The sequence below is a fragment of the Sipha flava genome, unplaced genomic scaffold (genome assembly GCF_003268045.1).
Source record: "Sipha flava isolate LNK unplaced genomic scaffold, YSA_version1 117_pilon_pilon, whole genome shotgun sequence".
In the NCBI taxonomy this organism is placed as follows: domain Eukaryota; kingdom Metazoa; phylum Arthropoda; class Insecta; order Hemiptera; family Aphididae; genus Sipha; species Sipha flava.
The window spans coordinates 492,479-512,607 of NW_020271741.1; the positions used below are offsets into that span (position 1 = coordinate 492,479).

General features: G+C 28.4%; 1 protein-coding gene across 1 annotated transcript in view; it reads left to right on the forward strand.

The window, feature by feature from the left end:
- The window catches only part of LOC112693707 (lutropin-choriogonadotropic hormone receptor), a 113,781-nt gene that overhangs the window by 63,175 nt on the left and 30,477 nt on the right, over positions 1-20,129 (forward strand). The window contains exons 3-6 of the mRNA XM_025568900.1: positions 6,323-6,394; positions 17,680-17,751; positions 18,489-18,560; positions 18,962-19,105. Coding sequence (XP_025424685.1) covers positions 6,323-6,394; positions 17,680-17,751; positions 18,489-18,560; positions 18,962-19,105 — 360 coding nt within the window. The remainder of the gene's footprint in view (positions 1-6,322; positions 6,395-17,679; positions 17,752-18,488; positions 18,561-18,961; positions 19,106-20,129) is intronic.

Here is a 20,129-nt window from a genome sequence, read left to right on the forward strand (position 1 = left end):
ACGAGCATTCGCGAAGGCCAAACGTCAAGTTTCTTAAATTTGTAACAACAAAAGAAATAAACATATTGTTTTGATTAAAACAAATAAAAACTTTGTTCTAAAACGTAGAAGATGTTGCTTTAAAAATGTAGCCATGTCAAGAAACCATCCCTTGTTAACTTTTTTGAGCCAAAATGTAATATTCTTATTAATCTCAGTTTTACGAAATGTGATATATAAACAAGTAATAGAAAATTAGAAACCGATTCCCTACTTAACTTGTTTAGTTTACGAGTGGTTGGCCACTTGTTTTTGTTTATTTTGATTTTTTTAATTAAGTTAAATACATTTTTGTCAAATCGTATTTTTTTTTTTAGAACGTAGCTTTTTTTTCCACATTATTATAATTATTATTATTATTATTATTATTATCATTCCGATCGTTCACATTTTGACAATTTTTACAAAAAACTCCAAGAATAACACTGAACTACATTTTATTTATACGTGATTTCTATGTTTTTTTTAGACAGTTTCAACAATGAAAACGAAAAACTTAATAAATATTTAGGTTACACATTTTATAACTTCATTTAGACTTTACAATTTCGATAGACTTTTCAACTGATTTTTATCGAAAAATATTATTGTAATGTAATACGAACTGTTTAACATTCACTGTCGTCAAGGCTAATGAATGATTCATACATTTCAGTTTGGATAAAATATTGTACAAAGAGCAAAATCGTCTCAAAATGTGAAATTGAGTTTTTTTCAATTTTATATGCATTTTCTATTATATATTGTCGTTTATTTATTTATTTTTTTCGTGAATTATCCAATCCTAACAAAGACGAACGCATGAAATGAAATACAATTTGTTATTCTTTTTTGAATAGAGAACTATAGAACTAGGCTCGGTAATCGTTTTCCCTTGTTAAGTTGATGCCCTCGGACTTCCAATCGTGCGCAGGGTACAAAAACCACCAACACCACTATTTGATCCACGCCCTCCGATGGAATGTTTAGATTTATATAGTTGGCCCTAAAACCGCAGTAGCGCGGACGATTCAGATCTCGGATTATTTAAATGACATCGGACAATTAAATGGGCGTAGACAATATCAACGTTTTCGTCAGCTATCAGGTTCGTTGTCACAAAGCCAAAACTCAAATTTGAATACATTTTCCGGGTAAAATAATTCAAAACGTATACTGATTCCATCAAAACTTACTGCGATTATTAGTTTATAAACGAATTAAAAAAACTATGGCGAAGTAATGCGATTACTAAACACTTAAAATAACTGAGAATATTACGTACTAACATCTAGAATTTGCATTGTCTATAATTATGTAAAACACATTACATGCATTTGACATGATACAAATTATAGATAATGAGACATTATGCAAATGTATCGGGGTTATTCAAATCAGATATACTATATATGTATTCAAACCCGCAGTAATTTTCGAATTATATCGTCATGTTGAAATATTCGTTGAACTCTCCTCGTTGGGGGAATAATGTACATTGTCAAATTTAAGTTTAACCAGTCTTCTCTATCTTTGAAATAGTATTTTTCATTTACAAACTGAAAAGTAAATCGATTTAAATAAATATACCAAATACTATATGATGATGTATAAAACTAAACGTTTTCATAGAAATATATAAGAGTATAAAAAATACATGACTAATACACTTTTAAATTTCTTTTAAAATTATGTTTTTAGATTTTATACTTTATTTATATTATAAAATACCTTTGGAAATTTTCAAATTCATTGTTTTAAAATGTGGTGATGTAATAAATACGTCTTTTTCGTTTATGAGCACACTTTCATTATATTTGTTAACTTTTTTTATTTCGCTAATTACTTATTGACTCTATAGTTGTCAGTATATCTTAGAATAAACCAAAATTAAATTTATTATTAACGTCATCATCGAGGTTTACTAAAACCCGGGGAAAAAAATCAAATTATTTGTTCCTCCGAACCACTATGCCTTTCTTTCTGTAAATGAAAATTTTCATCCGGAGGTGTTCTTCGCTAATCACAAATCCACTTCCAGACCAGTCCAACACACCGTCCATCAACGTAGAATCCTCTCCAAGTATCAAAATTCAAATACTTCCCTTTTATACAATTGGAGAATACGAATTCTCCGCGCTCAAACACACTATTTTATATTGTCGACCCGTTGAGCATTTATTTTCAACTACTCATAAATATTACTTTTAATGCAATTAATTAATTCCTAGGCAATAACAAACCGATCGAATTCCACACATTTTTCTTAAATCATTAAAACCATACAGTGTATTTATCAAGTACTCGTCCACTTCTGTAGAAGAGATACAAACCAGCATATCAGATAAAGGTCATCATGTTATTCATGTCATGAATATCCTATACCATTCCCATTGTCTCTTTTTCTGATCGATTCAAATCGCCTACTATCGAGTTCTATATTCCCTTAATTAGTGCTTTAGTTATATATTTTAACCATGTCAAATTTATAATCTTCAATACTTTTAATGCTTTCATTATAATATTGTTATAGATATTATTTTCTATTTTCTTTTATTATTATAATTATTACTGTTATTATTTAGATTATGTTATAAATATTTAAAATAATCGGCATTTTTCAACTTTCACTATTCGTTGTATAAAGAAAATGTGCTTATTCTTATTTTGTAACGTAAATATATATATTGTATTATATACTATAATGTATGCATTTTAATTGTCAGTTACAAGTTATTCTACAATTTATTCTACTTTTTCGGTATTAAAATTGAATAAGAAAATGAAACGAAACGCTCAGAACTGTTGTACGAAGAATATTTCTAAATAGCGAATTGAACACTGAAAACTAAAACAAAGCAATGATAAAATTTTTTGTAAAAATGCTCAAATTATTCATCCGTACAAATTGTTTAAAAAAAATCATTAAAGTAAAATAAAAATATAATAGTAATAAGAGCTACTATAACATTATAATAGCTCTCGAGGGCGCAATGTTTTTTCTTCTCTCGTCAAGGAAAATTTAGTTGTGGCACTTATATTAATGCAATTTCAACAAGCGGACTTATCAAAAAATCAACTGATTGCGACTAGGATACGTTGAATCGACAATGCAAGTGCTCAGAAATAATTTAAAAATAGTAATTTGCTTTAATTTAACAAAAAAAAAATGAAAAAAATGGACCCTTGAGGGTATTTTTTATACCTTTCACGATATCGTACAATAAATCGGAAATAGACATGCGTTTTGCAGTCCACCGCTCCTCTGAGTACGGCGATCAATCGAAGTGTACACGGCGTGATTGCATTATTGTCCACAGATACGGACAAATGAAAACATCCGCAGATTTTTATATACAATATTAATGTCTACATACTCATGTTTCTGTGCACTTTTCTGGGTATTGACAGTCTTATAATATTTCGATAACAGTTTATATATTTCTTCGGACGGGGATCACCCACCATATAATAATACTACATGTCGAAATAGTTAATCATTCACACGCTGATAGCTACAAATAATAGTCCAGCCCTGTTGTTTTCGTGTTGTTAATGACGTAGTCTGAATGAAAAAGAAACATTAAACCTCGTGTAAGCCAAAACTTTCGCACCAAACCAGGTTTTGTACTTAAGCTGAAAAATTGCCATCCCTCCCAGACCACCGCTACCATACACACCCGACCGTCAAACAATTTATTTCCTTCTCGTTATTTCTTCTTCTTCTTATTCTTCTTCTATATTTTTTTTCATTTTTAATATCTCTGCGCGTCATGACTGCACGGACTGGTTTGAGCAGTTTTAAATTTATCATCGTATTTGGATGTCTCGGGCGTATATATAAAAATTGGTCGATTATCGTTTATTGTTTGAAGAGAAATAAAGAAAATGATAACGCGTTGTTTTTATAGTACTGGAGCTCGAGGATTATCCTTCGATGATTAATAGCTTCTTTTCTTCCTATCCGCTGTTGCTATTGCTTCTTCTTCTCCCTACCCCTCTTTCGAAATCCCACTATAATTCATCTCGGCGACTTAGTTTTGACGTCGAGTCTTTTTGAAGGTTATTGAACTGTGCTGAAAAATGTATTCAATTTTTCCCGACCAGATATCTTGGATTGTGTTACTGGCAACAAATTTTATTCTGCAAACCACCTTTGTTTCTCACCCAATTGTCCTGTCACGCTTTGCATGTGTGTGTGTATGTGTTTGTGTTTTGATACTTTTCTATAAGTTTATTTTTTTTTTTTTAGAGTTGGTATATAAGGGGCACGTTAACACTCGGTAAACAATTTTAGTTTTATTATTTTATCAGTGGTTTTCGTGTGCGGCAAGTGTAATGTAACGAGATCACATGAATATGTATACATACCTACAGAATAAACGTCATGAACAAATGCACAAAGAAAAAACAAATAGAATGAATAAATTCACGTAAAAAATTTCATGTACTTTTGAACATTCAATTATAATGGTTTATATTATTTTTCTTGCAAGTCTAATGTATAAAATGTTTACGATTGCGCTCTCCCTCAAAATTCATAATTTATGAGATACCCGTGTGTACGCTACATGATTTTGTGTGTAAACGACACAGTTTTGCTGAAGTATTTAAACAACAATTATTATGAAATTACTTTGGACGACTTGGAAAAACTGATCCGATTTATAATTAAATACGGAATTTCTTCATTTAAATGGAATTTAATACATAAATCGTTTGGGTTTTAGAAATACGATTGGAACACAGTAAAGAAATATTAATTTTCTGTGTAAATATAAAACAAAATATACATAAATATAATATTCGTTCTTCCTTGTATATTAGTGTTTTGTATTGCTGACCCGAAATTATTCGTAAAATCCTGTACACTATTGAAAGTATAGTCACATGTATATATTATGCACATGAAGATTTATGCCATTAAATGCGAAAAACTTCATTGATGACAATACTGTTTATAGTTTGTAAATAGGACTCGTATTTTAGAATGTATTTCTTGAAAGTAGGAAGTTTTAGCCCAAATATAATATTATAAACCTTAATAATAAAAGCGTATATTATATTAAATTCGAATGGCCCCTTGCCCTCTCCCTTAAAGCCGCCACTGACATGTTGTACAAGTAGGTAAAAGTTATATATATGTGTAATAGATACTAAAGTAAATTATACTAAACTCTACTTTATAAGTACACTCACCTTTACTAAGATTAGTAAAAATAATGATGATCAGTAGATTTGTTTATTTAATTATTTAATTGGGTGAGAAAATATAATTCAAATTAAAAATATAAAAATTTCCTAATCATAAATGCGTCTTTTTACTGAGTGTACTTACAGCCAAATATTTTCTAAAATTTGAAGTGGATCTGGTGTCAGCGCATAATGTTTTAGGTCCAATATAATGTACACATTTAACATAGAACTTAGAGTAGGACATCTGTTCATCTATTAGTTTTACAATATAAAAATGTTTGTTGTAAGCATCCCATGGTAGTTTAATTTGTGTTTGGCTGACTTCGTTCTTTTCAGATTGCGACATCACAAAATACAAATCACGGAATATAATATTTTAATAAATAAGAACGTGATATTATTAATTTATTTCTATTCGACATCACAATGGCACTTTAAAAATAATGCTTAACACAGAACAGAGATAAAAAAGTTTATACAAATAGATATACCGGTATGGTGGTATGAATGTATAAAACGCATTCATGCCATATAATAATGTATATTATCAAAAATTATATTTCAATCGACAGGCAATAATCCTAGAATATACTAAATATAAACGTAATTATAGCAACCGATTCATTTCTTGGGTAGAAAACTCGGTTTATCCCTAAATATTTATAGATATCTTCTCAGTATTGCTGAACTTTACTACAGACGAGATGCTGGCTATAGGGTTCTCAACATTAATGAGTGAAAAAATATAAAATATAAAATAGTATAATCATTTAAAAAAAAAAAAAAAAAATGTGATGACTGACGACTGAATTTTCAAAAGTATTTGATTTTCAAATACAAATACGTCCAAGACTGTATTTAAAATACTTCCCAAATACTCAAAACAAAAAGTATTCTAAATACAACAAAAATATTTAAATACCTTTACTCAAATACTTTACAGGACTGCTTTTGGGGTGGACTAGGAATGGTAATTGAATTTCCATTTATAATTAATAAATTAAATATAATAGTTTCTATAATTATTTAAGTGTATCAAATTTTCCATTATTCGTTATTGTAAATAGGTATTTACAAGTCAAATATTTTTATTTTTTTTTTTTTGCAGAGACGTGGCCAGTAATAATATTACGGATATAGACGAACAAGTATTCAGGCGATTGGCTCTATTGGAAGATCTGTAAGTTTTTTTTTTTTTCATAAAACGTATATGTTTTCAATTTTTAGAAAGTTAATATAAAAATTATTTTAATTTTCTTTTAACCTAAGGTAAACGAAGTGTACTCTTAGTTATAAGTTGTCATATATATGTAGTGGGTGTGCTCTATATTTTTATTTTTAATGAACAAATAGTATTTGAGCGGATAATTTAATTTATGCGTTTTATGTATAAAATTACTAATTATATGGGAAAAATACTGAACTAATACTATAATTTCTAATAAAATCAATGCTTTTGTATAATTTATCAATAAATTCATAAAAATTCATATTCTTTCACACAAGGGTTATTTCAATATTTTTTTGTAGAACAGTAAATATAATGCTGAAATATTAAAAAATATACTTATCAAAATATATATATAAATATATAAATATATAATTTATTTAACTATATATATATATATATAAATTAAATAACGTGTATTGTATCTAAAGTATTTAAACTATACATTTTGAAATTTTGAAATAATTGACGAGTGAACAAAAATTAGGGTATTATTTATATTGAACAATAGCGTACTTATTATGCCATAAAACTTTATATGTATCTTCGTGTACCTATATCTATTTGAAGTATATTTTTGTCCAAATTTACGCGGGTCTTAGATACGTTTCACAATTTAACCATCATATTACTCTAATTATTACACGTATAAAACTCTTTTAGAATGTTGTTAAAAACAAAAAAATCAAAATGTTTAGATATATACTTACGTGTATACGTAGTATATATACAATTATACGATTACACATGTCGGTGTTGTCGTTTCCCAATAAAAATGGCAAGTGATAATGGTTAAGAATTGCCTACCATGGTTAGCGCTGACGTTTCCTGGTCACGTACCGATCGTAAAATTTGTCAGATCGGACGTTTTAACTTTTCCATCCACCAACAAGGGAATTTGTTCAAATACCGTTGATAACAGCCCGGGTTGATTAAATGACTATTTTAGAATTTGGATTTGCGCGATGCTTTTCGAGGGGTTAAAGAATCACCGGACATCAATAAAACTGTTTGTCCCAAAATGGTCATGGTTTCACATCGATCCCTTCTCCAGGAATAATTTATTAATAATGATTATAACTGATCGCAGGTTATTACGCATTATATTTTTTCTTGTTTCCGAATAAAAAAAAAAAAAAAAAAAATAATAGGAATCACGAACAATTCATTTCAATTTGAGAACGATTCAATGAATTGTATTATTAAATTAGGCGTTTTATAACTATATACTAGTGATAGGTCGAACTGTTCGAATCTCGAACCGAACCGAACCCTTGATGTTCGGTTCAGTTCGAAATTCGAACTTGACATGAAAAAAAATCGAACCAAACTATCAAGCATCTTTTACTGTTCGAAAATCGAACTTGAAAATATTTGTCGAACCAGACATACTGGCCACGATAGTTCGAAAAACCAAATATTTGTACAATTCTTCAAATGTTATTTTTAAAAAGTAAAAATTGATAATGATTATTTAGAAATAATTAGACTATTGGCGATAGAAAGTGATAATCTGTAAAGGGCACGTTATGCATCATTTATAATAATAATATTTTTTCCAGTTACATGATACACATCCACCTTCCGCCGACTAAATCATTAATAAGTTGTTTATCGCCAATAGAGGTAGTGTATCTACATTTATAATTTAGCTATTTTTGTTTTTATCATATTTATTGTAGAGGTTAAAATCTATTTTAGATAAATCCATGATAATATTCCGATACCGTGACTGTGCCGTTAATAAAAACATATTTACAACTTACGTCTTACATTATAAATTCTATTAATCATTCTATATTTGTGAAATATAGTTATTATTACTATTTTCTTTATGTACTATTAAAATGTACTGATTGTATTATCATATTACACTCAATACTCAATACTCAATGAATATTCTATAACCTACAAGACAACACGAGAGAGCACAATACTGGTTTTGAAAAATAATAATAATAATAATAAGAAATTATCTAAAATGTAAATGTATTGTAAATAATACTGTAAACAATTACTTAGAATTTAAAGTTAAAATGTAGAATAGGTAATACGAACATTTAAAATACAATAGTAATTAATAATTATAGTTGATTTAATTTGTAGGTAAGTATAATGTACACGATAAAAGTATTGAGTTCGAGTTCGACTTAAAATTTATTCAAAAATTTCGTAGAACGTTTTTGCGTTTTACAAGTATGCACAAATGAAATACTTATATATATTTGTATAAAGTGTGAAATAATTTTTTAATGTTTCTTTGGAAAAAAATTTTGAGTACGGTTATATATTATCTTCTCGATGAATATTTTCCATATTATTTTCTTTTCATAAAATCAAATCGTGAAGGTTTTTTACTTTGGAGATTCTTCAGGAATCTGTACGCACGATAACCTATTTAACAGTTATTAAAGTGACGGATGTAATCATAAATATTTCATACTTCATTTCATGACAGTATAAATGTTTAATACTAATATTACATATTATTATCTTTCATACATCTTGGAAGTTTTCCAAGAACAAAATTTGGAGAATTAACACGTGACCAAAGGATGCGTATAACTTTGATGAACTACTTTCGTTCGATAAAACAATAAACTGATCTTCACAATCTGACTTATCGTCGAAATTATTATACTATGTGTTGTATTTTATTTACTTTTGTACTTTTTCACGTTTTTATCTTCGTGTTATTGTACCTTAAGGTTTAACCATCTAAATATTTGTTAACGTTTATGCACCGTAAATCGTGTGTTAATTCATGTGTGAGTTGTAGGTGAAATACGTGCTAAGCGATAAACCTAAAAAAAAAAAAAAAACAGTAGTTTGTAATTTTCTCGCTTCGAATTTTTCTTTATATTTTTGGCATTATATTCTTGGGTCTTTTTTTAATGTTTTTGACCTTACTCAACCTACACGATCGTTCTTCATCATTACACGACATGAAGCAGTCATTAATCACGTATGCGATACCAACGTTGTAGTATAATTTTATTTAATACAATATATGAAATTTGCATTAGATTGTAAATTAAAGACGTTTACGCGTGATTTACGGTGTAATTAATATTAGACGTAGTACGCTGTTAATAACACGGTTTAGAATTAATGGATATTATGAATATTTAATTAATTTTGATCGCGATCTAGTCTTTAGCCCAAATATCGACACTGCATCGTTTTTAATAATAAAAACACAAAATTGTGTTGTGTAAAACCATAAACCCACGGAATCATTATTTTACGACTGTGATTCAAATAAATTGGACATGATATATATAACTTTACAATATATATGTATTTATATATAACGATAAACTCACATGTCGTCATCTAGTTAATAACATTTGCATTAAATTTTAACGAGATATAGTTGTCAGTTTTCAAAATGGTCAAAACCGTCTAGGGAGTCCATTTAACATTTCATATCAACGTATTCATATAAATGTTCATTAACATTATATACATATATATTTATACACTGGCAAATTTTAAAACGTTTTATAATATGTCCCACGAGAGAATGGCCGAGCAGTGAACGGAACAGAGATCTGAGTGGCAATAGTGTGTATGTGTGTGTGTGTGAATACGTAGATACATTCACAAAACTCCGCCCATAACCTAATCGAAACGACGTCCAAACGTCTCCGCCTCCAATTTAGAATGAACCCAAACTTTTTTTACCCCTAGATATGTCTGTATAAAGTCTATTACAAAAATACATTTATTTCGAACACAATGCCACCGCGATACGATTAAAAGGGCGCGCACTTAATCGGGACTGCAGGATGGACGGGGAAGTTTTCGTACGATTCGGCATGATCATCATTAAGTTATCAAATCGTACTCGAAATGAGATATATTTTGTTGATTGATGGAGCGCGGAAACGTTTTAAGCAAAACCAATGAATACTTTCCGTAATTCATATCGTCATTTCAATTATTGCTGTTCGCATCACCACGATCGGTCACCATAATATGTATTATAGTAGACATAGTTTTCGTTTACATCATAGTTTTTGGAATATAATATTATATCGCATATTGAAACGTCTTCCGTTAATGGGGGTTCGTTTTCAGCTAGTGTTAAGTAAAACAAATACTAATAACGAACGATGATCCTTCCATTGAAAGCTGGACGACAAAAAAACGAAAAATTCAATTAGCAATTTATTTCTCAGCGATCAGGGATCTTAATGTTGTGCACAATGTCGTGATAGACGACAGAAAATTTCAAACGTATCATGCCAATGTTTCCGCCTCGTCACACTTTATTTAAAGTGGAATTGTAATTTTAAAACTAAATTACTCAGTGAATATGATACATAATAATATTTGTTGTACAAAAACTAATAATACTCCAACAAAAAGTTCGTTTAGTATCGAATTCCGAATGGTGTTACATACTCAGTTTGAATTGTTTAATAAATCGTTTAATATTTGTTTAGTGTACGCACGTGTCATCCACAGGGGAAAACTGTGACTTACGTAATGGAATATGGCGAAAAATCATGATTTCAAATTGCAACTTAATTCCATTCTATACATTGATGCACCGACTTTGAAGACGTGTATTGACCATGATAGATGTGTAATATTATGCGACCCAAGAATGAAGACGACTATGAAATACAAATTTCATCGTTATTAGAGTGAAAATGAAACGTATTAATATATTATGTTTCATGTAAACAACATTTTTTTAAGTTTATTGATCGTTCCTTCAAAGGCTTCGTGTACGTTTTCGAATGTACAAGGTCACGCAGAACCGTAGATAGGAATTTTCTATCGGGAGGGTTCAGTTCTATAGATATGCGTTTTATAGAGGATATCATTATAGAAAATTACATTGAGTTCAAAATTGTGAGAATAAAATTATATTTTCATAATAACACCAAGTCAATATTTCTCGGCTTCTTAGCCATTTCAATCACTACTTCATCTGGCGTGATAACGATATTTCCGTAATAACTCAATAGTACCAATCCATTGAGACGATCCTGTTTAACATACAGTTCAATAAAATGAAATCAGAATTAATTTATTGTTTATACATTTATTTATTTTTTATTCGGTTATACAAACGCTTGAAAATGAAAAATCTCAAAGAGAGGATGATATAGCCTCAGAACTTCTAAAAAAAAGGCGGCCAAGCTTTAACACAACCGATGGGAAATATAATTCGGAAAATATGGAAGGAAGAAACATTGCTGGTACAATGGAATACTTCTATTTTATGCCCAATATATAAAAAGGGAGATGTGTTTGATTGCAGAAATTATAGGAGAATATCTTTACTATGCACAGCATATAAGATACTGTCCAATGTATTTTTAAACAGGCTAATACAAAAGATATAGTAGGAAGAGTACCAAGTAGGATTCACAAAAGGAAAATCTATATTAGACCAAATTCACATAGCAAAACAACTAACGGAAAAAAGCTACGAATTCAATCAAGACTTATTTATCCTTTTCATTGACTACAAATAAGCTTATGACTCAATCACCAGAGAATCCTTGTGAGCTGTGATGCTGACATTTGAAATCCCGGAGAAAATGGTAAAATTAATACAAATCTGCATCACAAATTCAAAATGTAGGATCAGATACAATCAACAAGTGTCGGAAGAATTCAGTGTAGAAAATGGTTTAAGACAAGGTGATGCACTATTTCCTATGCTATTTAATACAGCATAATACAGCACTCGAATATATGGCAAAAGCTGTTCTAGATTCCAACACAAGGGTTAAAATCCAAGAAAACACAGAAATAACGATAATGGCATATACAGATGACATTATGATAGTAGCTGAATCGGAAGCAAACCTAAAAATGACAACAGATCTAATAGAAAAAAGTAAAGATATGGGATTAGTAATCAATGAGAGTAAGACAAAATACATGATATTATAACGCAGAATTCACAACCAAACAGAATTAGTAGTAGGACAAATGAGATTTGAAAGAGTAAAAACTTTTAAATACCTTGGGGTAGGACTGGACATAACTAATAGTAGACACAATGAAGTACAAAGAAGAATAACTGCAGCTAATAGATGTTATGGAATGCTAAGACCACTCTTTAAATCTAGAATCCTCTCAAAAAAGTCGAAAATAACAATGTATAAAGTACTTGTCAGGCCTATTACTTTGTACGCATGTGAGGTATGGCCCTCAACAAAGGATAAAGAACGATGGAAGGAGGTAATAGCTGCGGCAGAAGGCATTAATGGCCTATATTAAGCATCAAAAAAAAAAAAATTCAGCAAAAACAATTACAATTAAATAATTATATTAAAACAAATAACAAACATATCTCATTCATACTCTTTCTGAGGTAGATCTTTATTCTTTTTAAGCAAAAAATAGATCTTTTTGGTGTTGAAGTAGAAACAGGAAGACAACACAAAATGTTTAGTAACATAAATATATTTGGGAATATGATAGGGCCACAACACCTGATGGCAACCAATGCATTAGAAGGCAGCATCCCATCACTGTTTGTTACTTTGAGCCTTTTGAGTTTTTGTTTCCAAATTTGTAACTCTTATCAATTATCATTTATCAAAATGCACCTCGATGTAGATATTATCGATTTTATCTATATCATGCAATGCATTTCAGGCACTATTATACACCTGGGGAATAATAATATATATTTACTATACTAATATATTTAGTATTTATTCATTTATGTGAAAAAAAAAGTTTAAAAAGAAACATTTTTTTTTTTTTTATAATAAACTAGAATTTTTCAACCCATTAAAGGAGGGGGTTTTAACCCCTCCTCCACCCGTAGCTACGTCCCTGAGGTCACAGCTATCCTTGTACGTGAATTAAATATTGTAAACAAACATCGTCACACCTATTCTAGACTTCGTTCAGTTCTATGAAACTTTCACGTAAAACCGTAGTAATTATTAGTCATTCCATTAATCGTAGACGGGTGTATAGAATATTATCATGGAGATTGCGTTTCGTTTTACGTCTCAATAAAACCATGTAATATTTGGTTATTAACAGACTCGTATGGATTTTTGAAAATATTGTTCGATGAGGTTTAGACACTCCGCGTACAGTATGTTTTAATGTTTTTGGACTTTTGAAGTTATCAATATAATTTAATTTAACTATTTGTTATTATAATTATTATTAATTTATTAGGGTAATCGTTATTTAAATTGTTTAATTTTCTCCGGTGTATCTTGCTTCGTTCTTGCAAACGTTACTGATCGGAACGATATATAGTTATATAATATATGACCACCTGCAGGGTCATATTTTAAATCCCATTATTTCTTTTATTTTTTTGACATGCCTTTAAAACATCCATGGACGTAAAAGGTATTAAAAAATAAATAAATAAAAAATGTGGTTTTAGATGTTCAGAACGTGGATGTTGAAGTCGACTCGGGATAGGTAGCGAGTGTTTATCCTTTTCCAGGTTAAGTGCCTAAATATGATTATATAAATTTTTCAATGAATCTAAGTTCCATAAAACATTTGTTTGAAATAAATGATACCGTTAAACGTGTAATATAATAAATTAATATTGTATTTGGATTAAAAAAAAAAAAAAATCGTTTATTTAACTGTCAAAAATAAGGAAGTATTTTAACGTTTACACTGTGAATAGTATTATATACTCATAAGCGTTTGCACAGGATGATGATCGCTACACTGTTTGTATAAGTTGCAAACAATTGCGCATTAGTTGATTTATTTACAAATATTTTTATTAAATTATTAATTGAACTAGAAATGTTTGGTATTATATTATAATGTACTACTATGCAATTAAATTATTTCAAATTATAATTGTTTTTAAGTTATAAATATAATATAAATTTAAGTGTTAAACGAGAATATTTAATTTACGTTTTTTTATTTTACGAAACGTTAAAATATACAATTGTTTGAGTGTCATAAAAATCTCACCACCATACCATTATTAATTCACTAGATCCGAAACAGGAAAAGCAAGGCCTAAAAGTTCACTTAAGAATTATGTACTATGTATTATATATAGCTATATTACATTGGGCACCTTTACAACATGTATCTCATCGTAAAGTGTGTACTACACACTGTGTAGTATTAATAAAACCAAAAAGTTGTTGGCAATGTATTTATTCTTCGGTCAATGATACTACTGTTTTTAACGTAAAAAGAGAAAATAAAAATAAAACGTCACTAAGGTTCCGCTAACATTTTCGTTACAGGACCTCGCAAGTTTATAGTGCCGACGAAAATATAGAACATTACTTATTGGATGCTGTGGTTGTGTACATTTTATTAATGTTCCGGTAGTCATTATTTTAAACCTTCTAATATATATAGTTTTTTTTTATTATCATTTGAAAAGTTTTCTTACGATAATATTTATTTTTATTTTTTATTTTTTGTGCTGGGGGTAGGGTGTTTTTAGAATATTATAGTTACTGTTTTTGCAACTTGGTATTTGTTGACATTTTGTCATTAGGTTTGGGAATTTTTTTTTTATTTTTGTTTTTCAGTGTGGATCTAAATAGCTGAGTTTTGTATAACCTTTTGCCGATAAGATAAAATTACAAAAGTTAATTTTTCCTATTGTTATTACTTTTCAAACTTATTTATATTATTGCAAATTAACTGTACGTATTAAGTTTAATACCTAGAACTTTCTCGAAACGCATTAAAACCATTAATATCTTTGTGTAACTCAAGTAATGATATTCAGTATCTCTTTATATATACATATTTACATACAGGTTCAATGTAATATACAATTTTAAATTAAAATATTGCACATTAACTTAATAAAATCCCACTGGCACTGTAATAAACAATAACAGTATTAATAAATTTCGATTCAGTTAAATTGTCTTTTTACTTTGTTATAGGAGTAGGTTTTATACGAAAATAACAAATCAATAATAAACAAAGCTATTGATGGAATAAAAATACAAAATATTTATGTGATCGATGAATTACAGTTTAAACAATAATTATCGTTACCATTTTATGCATTCATGATTTTTATTGAATCAAATTAATTATCTGTACATGGTTAAATTACACTTAGTATATAAAGTCTACAAGTACGTAGATTGCACAGCTATAATGTTTTTTTAATATTTTTATTAATTTTCAATTTTCAATTCAGTCAAGGAATTCAAATGTATTCATATACTTCATTTTTTTTTAATTAAAAATTATGTTAGATATATCATAAACTGATGATAAAATTATATATAAATATATATTGTAAATTTAACATGATCTATTTAATTAATACATTTTTTTGTTCTCAATTATTTCTATTTAGTTTGAAAATAAGATTAAGTTAAGTACAATTTATAGCATTTTAAAATATAAAATTGTAGAACTATATTATCTAGTTATCATGTTATCATTTAAAATATGATATTCTAAGATAAGAACCTTTAGCAATTTATTTCTTAGAAAATCAGTTACATTCTTATTTTTTCACAAAAGAATAAATAGTAAAATAGCAACTGATGACTTCGGTTTTTATATACAATTAAATAAGAAAACTAATGATGTAAATAAATCTAAGAGAATTATAAAATAACATCTATAATGGAATAACCCGAAAAGTAAGTTGATTGATAACCTTATTCCTTCATTAAGAGAAGACTCTTAGGGGTTACAAAAATTAGAAAGCCTATTAGTGCAACTGGATGTTCTTGCAAAGTAAATAAAATAGCACTTACTTATTCCGTAGCAGATGAGGCAATTTCTTATGACTATTATAAGAGTAGAGTGAGGTTGAAATTAATCAGCAAAGACAAAGTGTTCAGAGAGCTGATGATGAACTCCCTTCGACACTTACACGGAAGACTCTAAACGTAAAAAAAAAAAAAGAAACAATCTCCCTTAGTTCATTACAAGAAGTTCCTCGGAGGTACCCGACGATCAGTGCACACGTAAAACCAAGAGATCGACACATACGCACTGACGACCTATGGGCAAGAAGCGTGGAAGAAAGTTTTGTGTCCTTTTTATACAGGAAAGTATGGCGAGATTGACCTTTGATACTTGATTGAACTTAGATAGGTCCTTTGAGGATTTGACCTATTTAGTTTGTCAATAGTTTATTGTTTGGTTAAGTATATATTATTTGATTCATGTTGTCAGTGCGCGTATCGAATGTACTGTTATTTATTGGTTTTTATTATGTTATATAATCAAGTAGTGTACATCATTACAATTTATTAATGACGTGATATAAAGTAGAATGAAGCACATTATTACATTAATAGTAAACATTTATTGATATAACTTTTGATCTCATAGAATATAATTTTTTGACAGTTAGCTTAATAACATTTGTATAATTTTACTATTATCTGAGATAACATTTTGGTGAAATACCGAACATTGGACATATGTTCTCCTACGATAATATACTAAAATAAAAACTTAAAATAATGAAATAAAAGAATAAATTGCATTTTATTATTAATATAATATTGTTATTTAAACTAATATGTATACTTTTTTCTTGATTTTACTAATAATATAAATAAATGATTTTAAATATCATATACTCACATTTGCTGTGAAAACAAAACTCAGGTGGAAAATGTTCAGGAAAATATTTGTAACAAAAACATATTTCATGCTATAGTGTTCTCGTACTATAAAATCTAAATGAACTGTTATTTATTCATCTAAATAAATATTTTAATTTATCAAAAAGAATAATAATAATAATAAGTATTAAAGAATTTTACTATAATGTGACATTGTAGTTAATTATAATTGAAATAAAACTTATCTAACAAATCGTGTAGTCGAAAAAAGAATATAAATCGGCAATATATGATAATATATATTTTTGTGTCCAATTGAATTTTTTTAATAGATTGATGCAAAAAAAAAAAAAATGAAATATTTTAAATAGAAATTATAGTTTTTAAATTTCACGGGGGATTGAGAATCTTTAGAAAATATTAGGTTATCGTTCAAGATGATTTATGACTTCGATAAATAAAATTTTATCGTATATAACAAAACATATTAAGCTCGTATATTGTTTTCCTTGGTGCATCCTATGATGATTTTTTTATTTAATTTTTGTTTTTTTTTTTCTATAAATCACAAGATTTATGATAAAAATGTATTTTACTGACAGAAATCATTTATTTACATAAATATGTATTATATTACTTAAAACCGTGTAAAGGGTATGAGTTTAACTATAATATTTATTTAAATTGTTTTAGAGTATTAGCTGATAATCCTCTTAAATGGATACATCCCAATGCATTTCTGAACAATACAAGATTAAAAAGGCTGTAAGTATAAGAGATTTAGTAAATAATAAATAATGGTAAAATAGTAGAATAGGTTAATTTTGTTTTTTAAATATTCTTAAAATTTATTTTATAAACTATACAAATTGTATTATATAATATATCTAGAACATCGATACGATATTTTACAATATTCATTTGTTTTGAAATATTTTGTAAAATAGTATCATATGTATATTATAATAATTCCATGCATACATACTCTTACCCTTTTTGAATCGTGGAGGAATGCCAAACATTTATTCTAACCATGACAAATTGTGTACCAAATCTATAACTCTTGAGGTACAGTCCATTTAACTTCTAAATCGTTCATTGGTAATTTTATTTTATCAACTCATTTTTTTCTTATAATATATTTGCCCGTGCCTTTTATTCTTTCATTCGGTTAACAAACACCTTTCTACAGAAATCCAAAGGCAATTATTATCAAAAGACTGGATGCAGTCCAAAACTTTTCTTTTTACCCCCAGGCCATTGAAACGAGAATTAACGGTTGTGACGATTTTTTTTTTCTTGAAATAATAGAATTCACTCTAAAAAAAAAATATAAAGGTTTGGTTTAAGATAAAATATGTATTTTATTGAGTTGAAAATCATTAAGTAAATTAAGTATGTTTAGATGCTGCATGATCGGAGAAAATAAAAGAAACATTACACAAACTTAGAACGTAACATATTATCGTCATTTTATTTGTTTTTTTTTTATATGTATACAGGTCATTCCAGAAATGTCAACTTGTCCGGGTGCCATGTGAAACATTCCAGCATCTCAGACAACTGTCGTCCCTGTAAGAATACAACTCACATAGTTTTCTAGCTCACCATGTTTTTTATCATACGGGTATTAGCATAAACCTTATCGGTGTTGTATTAAATCTCTGTGTGTGTTTGTATATACATATATATATATCTATATATACGTGTGTGTGTGTGTGTGTGTGTGTGTGTGTGTGTGTGTGTGTGTGTGTGTGTGTGTGCGCGCGCGCGCGCGTCTGTGTAGGAAACTGAGAAACCATATATATATCTCGTATACGTTTTGGAAGAAGTGATTTTGTTACATTGAAAAGATTGTGTAACTAGTATGTAGCCACCATAGTAAACCATATCGTCGCAAAAAAAATGCTAAACGGTTTGCTTACAAAATATTTTATCAATATTCGTTTTAAGATTAGTCTCCTTTTGTTTTTAGACAAATAGATCAAAATTATTTGACTGATATCGATGATCGGTGCTTCGAACAACTATACCAGTTAAGGAATCTCCGGCTGGAAAATAACAAACTCACCAAAGTTCCTAAACAAGCGTTAAGCCTAGTCCCCACCATAGAAGCATTGTAAGTATTATATTATTTTATTTTTATCATTTTGTTTTTGTGTTTTATTTTTTCAATTAAACAAATAAGATTTTGGCCAAATGGGTTGAATTTTAAGTTTAAAATGATAAAACTAAAAATATATTCACAGAAATATTTTTTAATAAGAAAAAGTTATGTCAATTATCATTTAATGGGGTGAAGAAAAGAGCTTATAATTATTTTTATAACGATTGTCTGTTTGTAATTGCTTCGGTCGAAATATTGATTTTTAAATTTAAATAAAATAATAATAAAAATAGATTCATCTGTTTTATAAAAATTATTCATCGTTTCTTGAACGATTATTTAATAAAAAATTTAAATGTTTTATTTATTCATATGTATAGTGATGGAAATTGAGTTACATAGTGCGAGTTCAATTATATACAATTTATTTTATCAAACAAGAAAAAAATGTTGATAGTAAGGCGTTTTGGTTATGCAATAATGGTGCAGTTGTGTGTAGGTATCGAAAATCAATATAATGTAACGGTAATCATATTACACCGCTTCTTGGATCATTAATCGTCGCTGATTACTATCAACTCTTCAAATAAAAACTTCATTGCTCGATTTTTTGTTTTTTTAGAAAAAAAATTATTTCTTATTTATTTTTAGTTGTAGATTTACGTAAAAATGGTAAAAAAAATCCTACTTCAATATTTTCCCGGGAACTAAAGATTTTCATATTGTTGCATATTTGCAACATTGCGCATAAGTGTAACATAAATTAATAATTATAACACAATATAATTAGTTCAGATTTTTATTATTTGGTAAACGATCTTTCCTGACTGTCCCTAAGCACAATATTTCATTCTACCTTAGGTACGCAGCTAAAGGAATACTTGTATAAAAATTATCGAAATAAATTCTATGGTTTTTATTATGTTCAATATTTCTTGTGAGCCGTATTACTATATTTGAGCTAGCGCCAAGATCAGGCTCGTGTGGTAAACGGAATCTATTATCATTTTCTTGGCCTGAATAAATTTCAAATTGG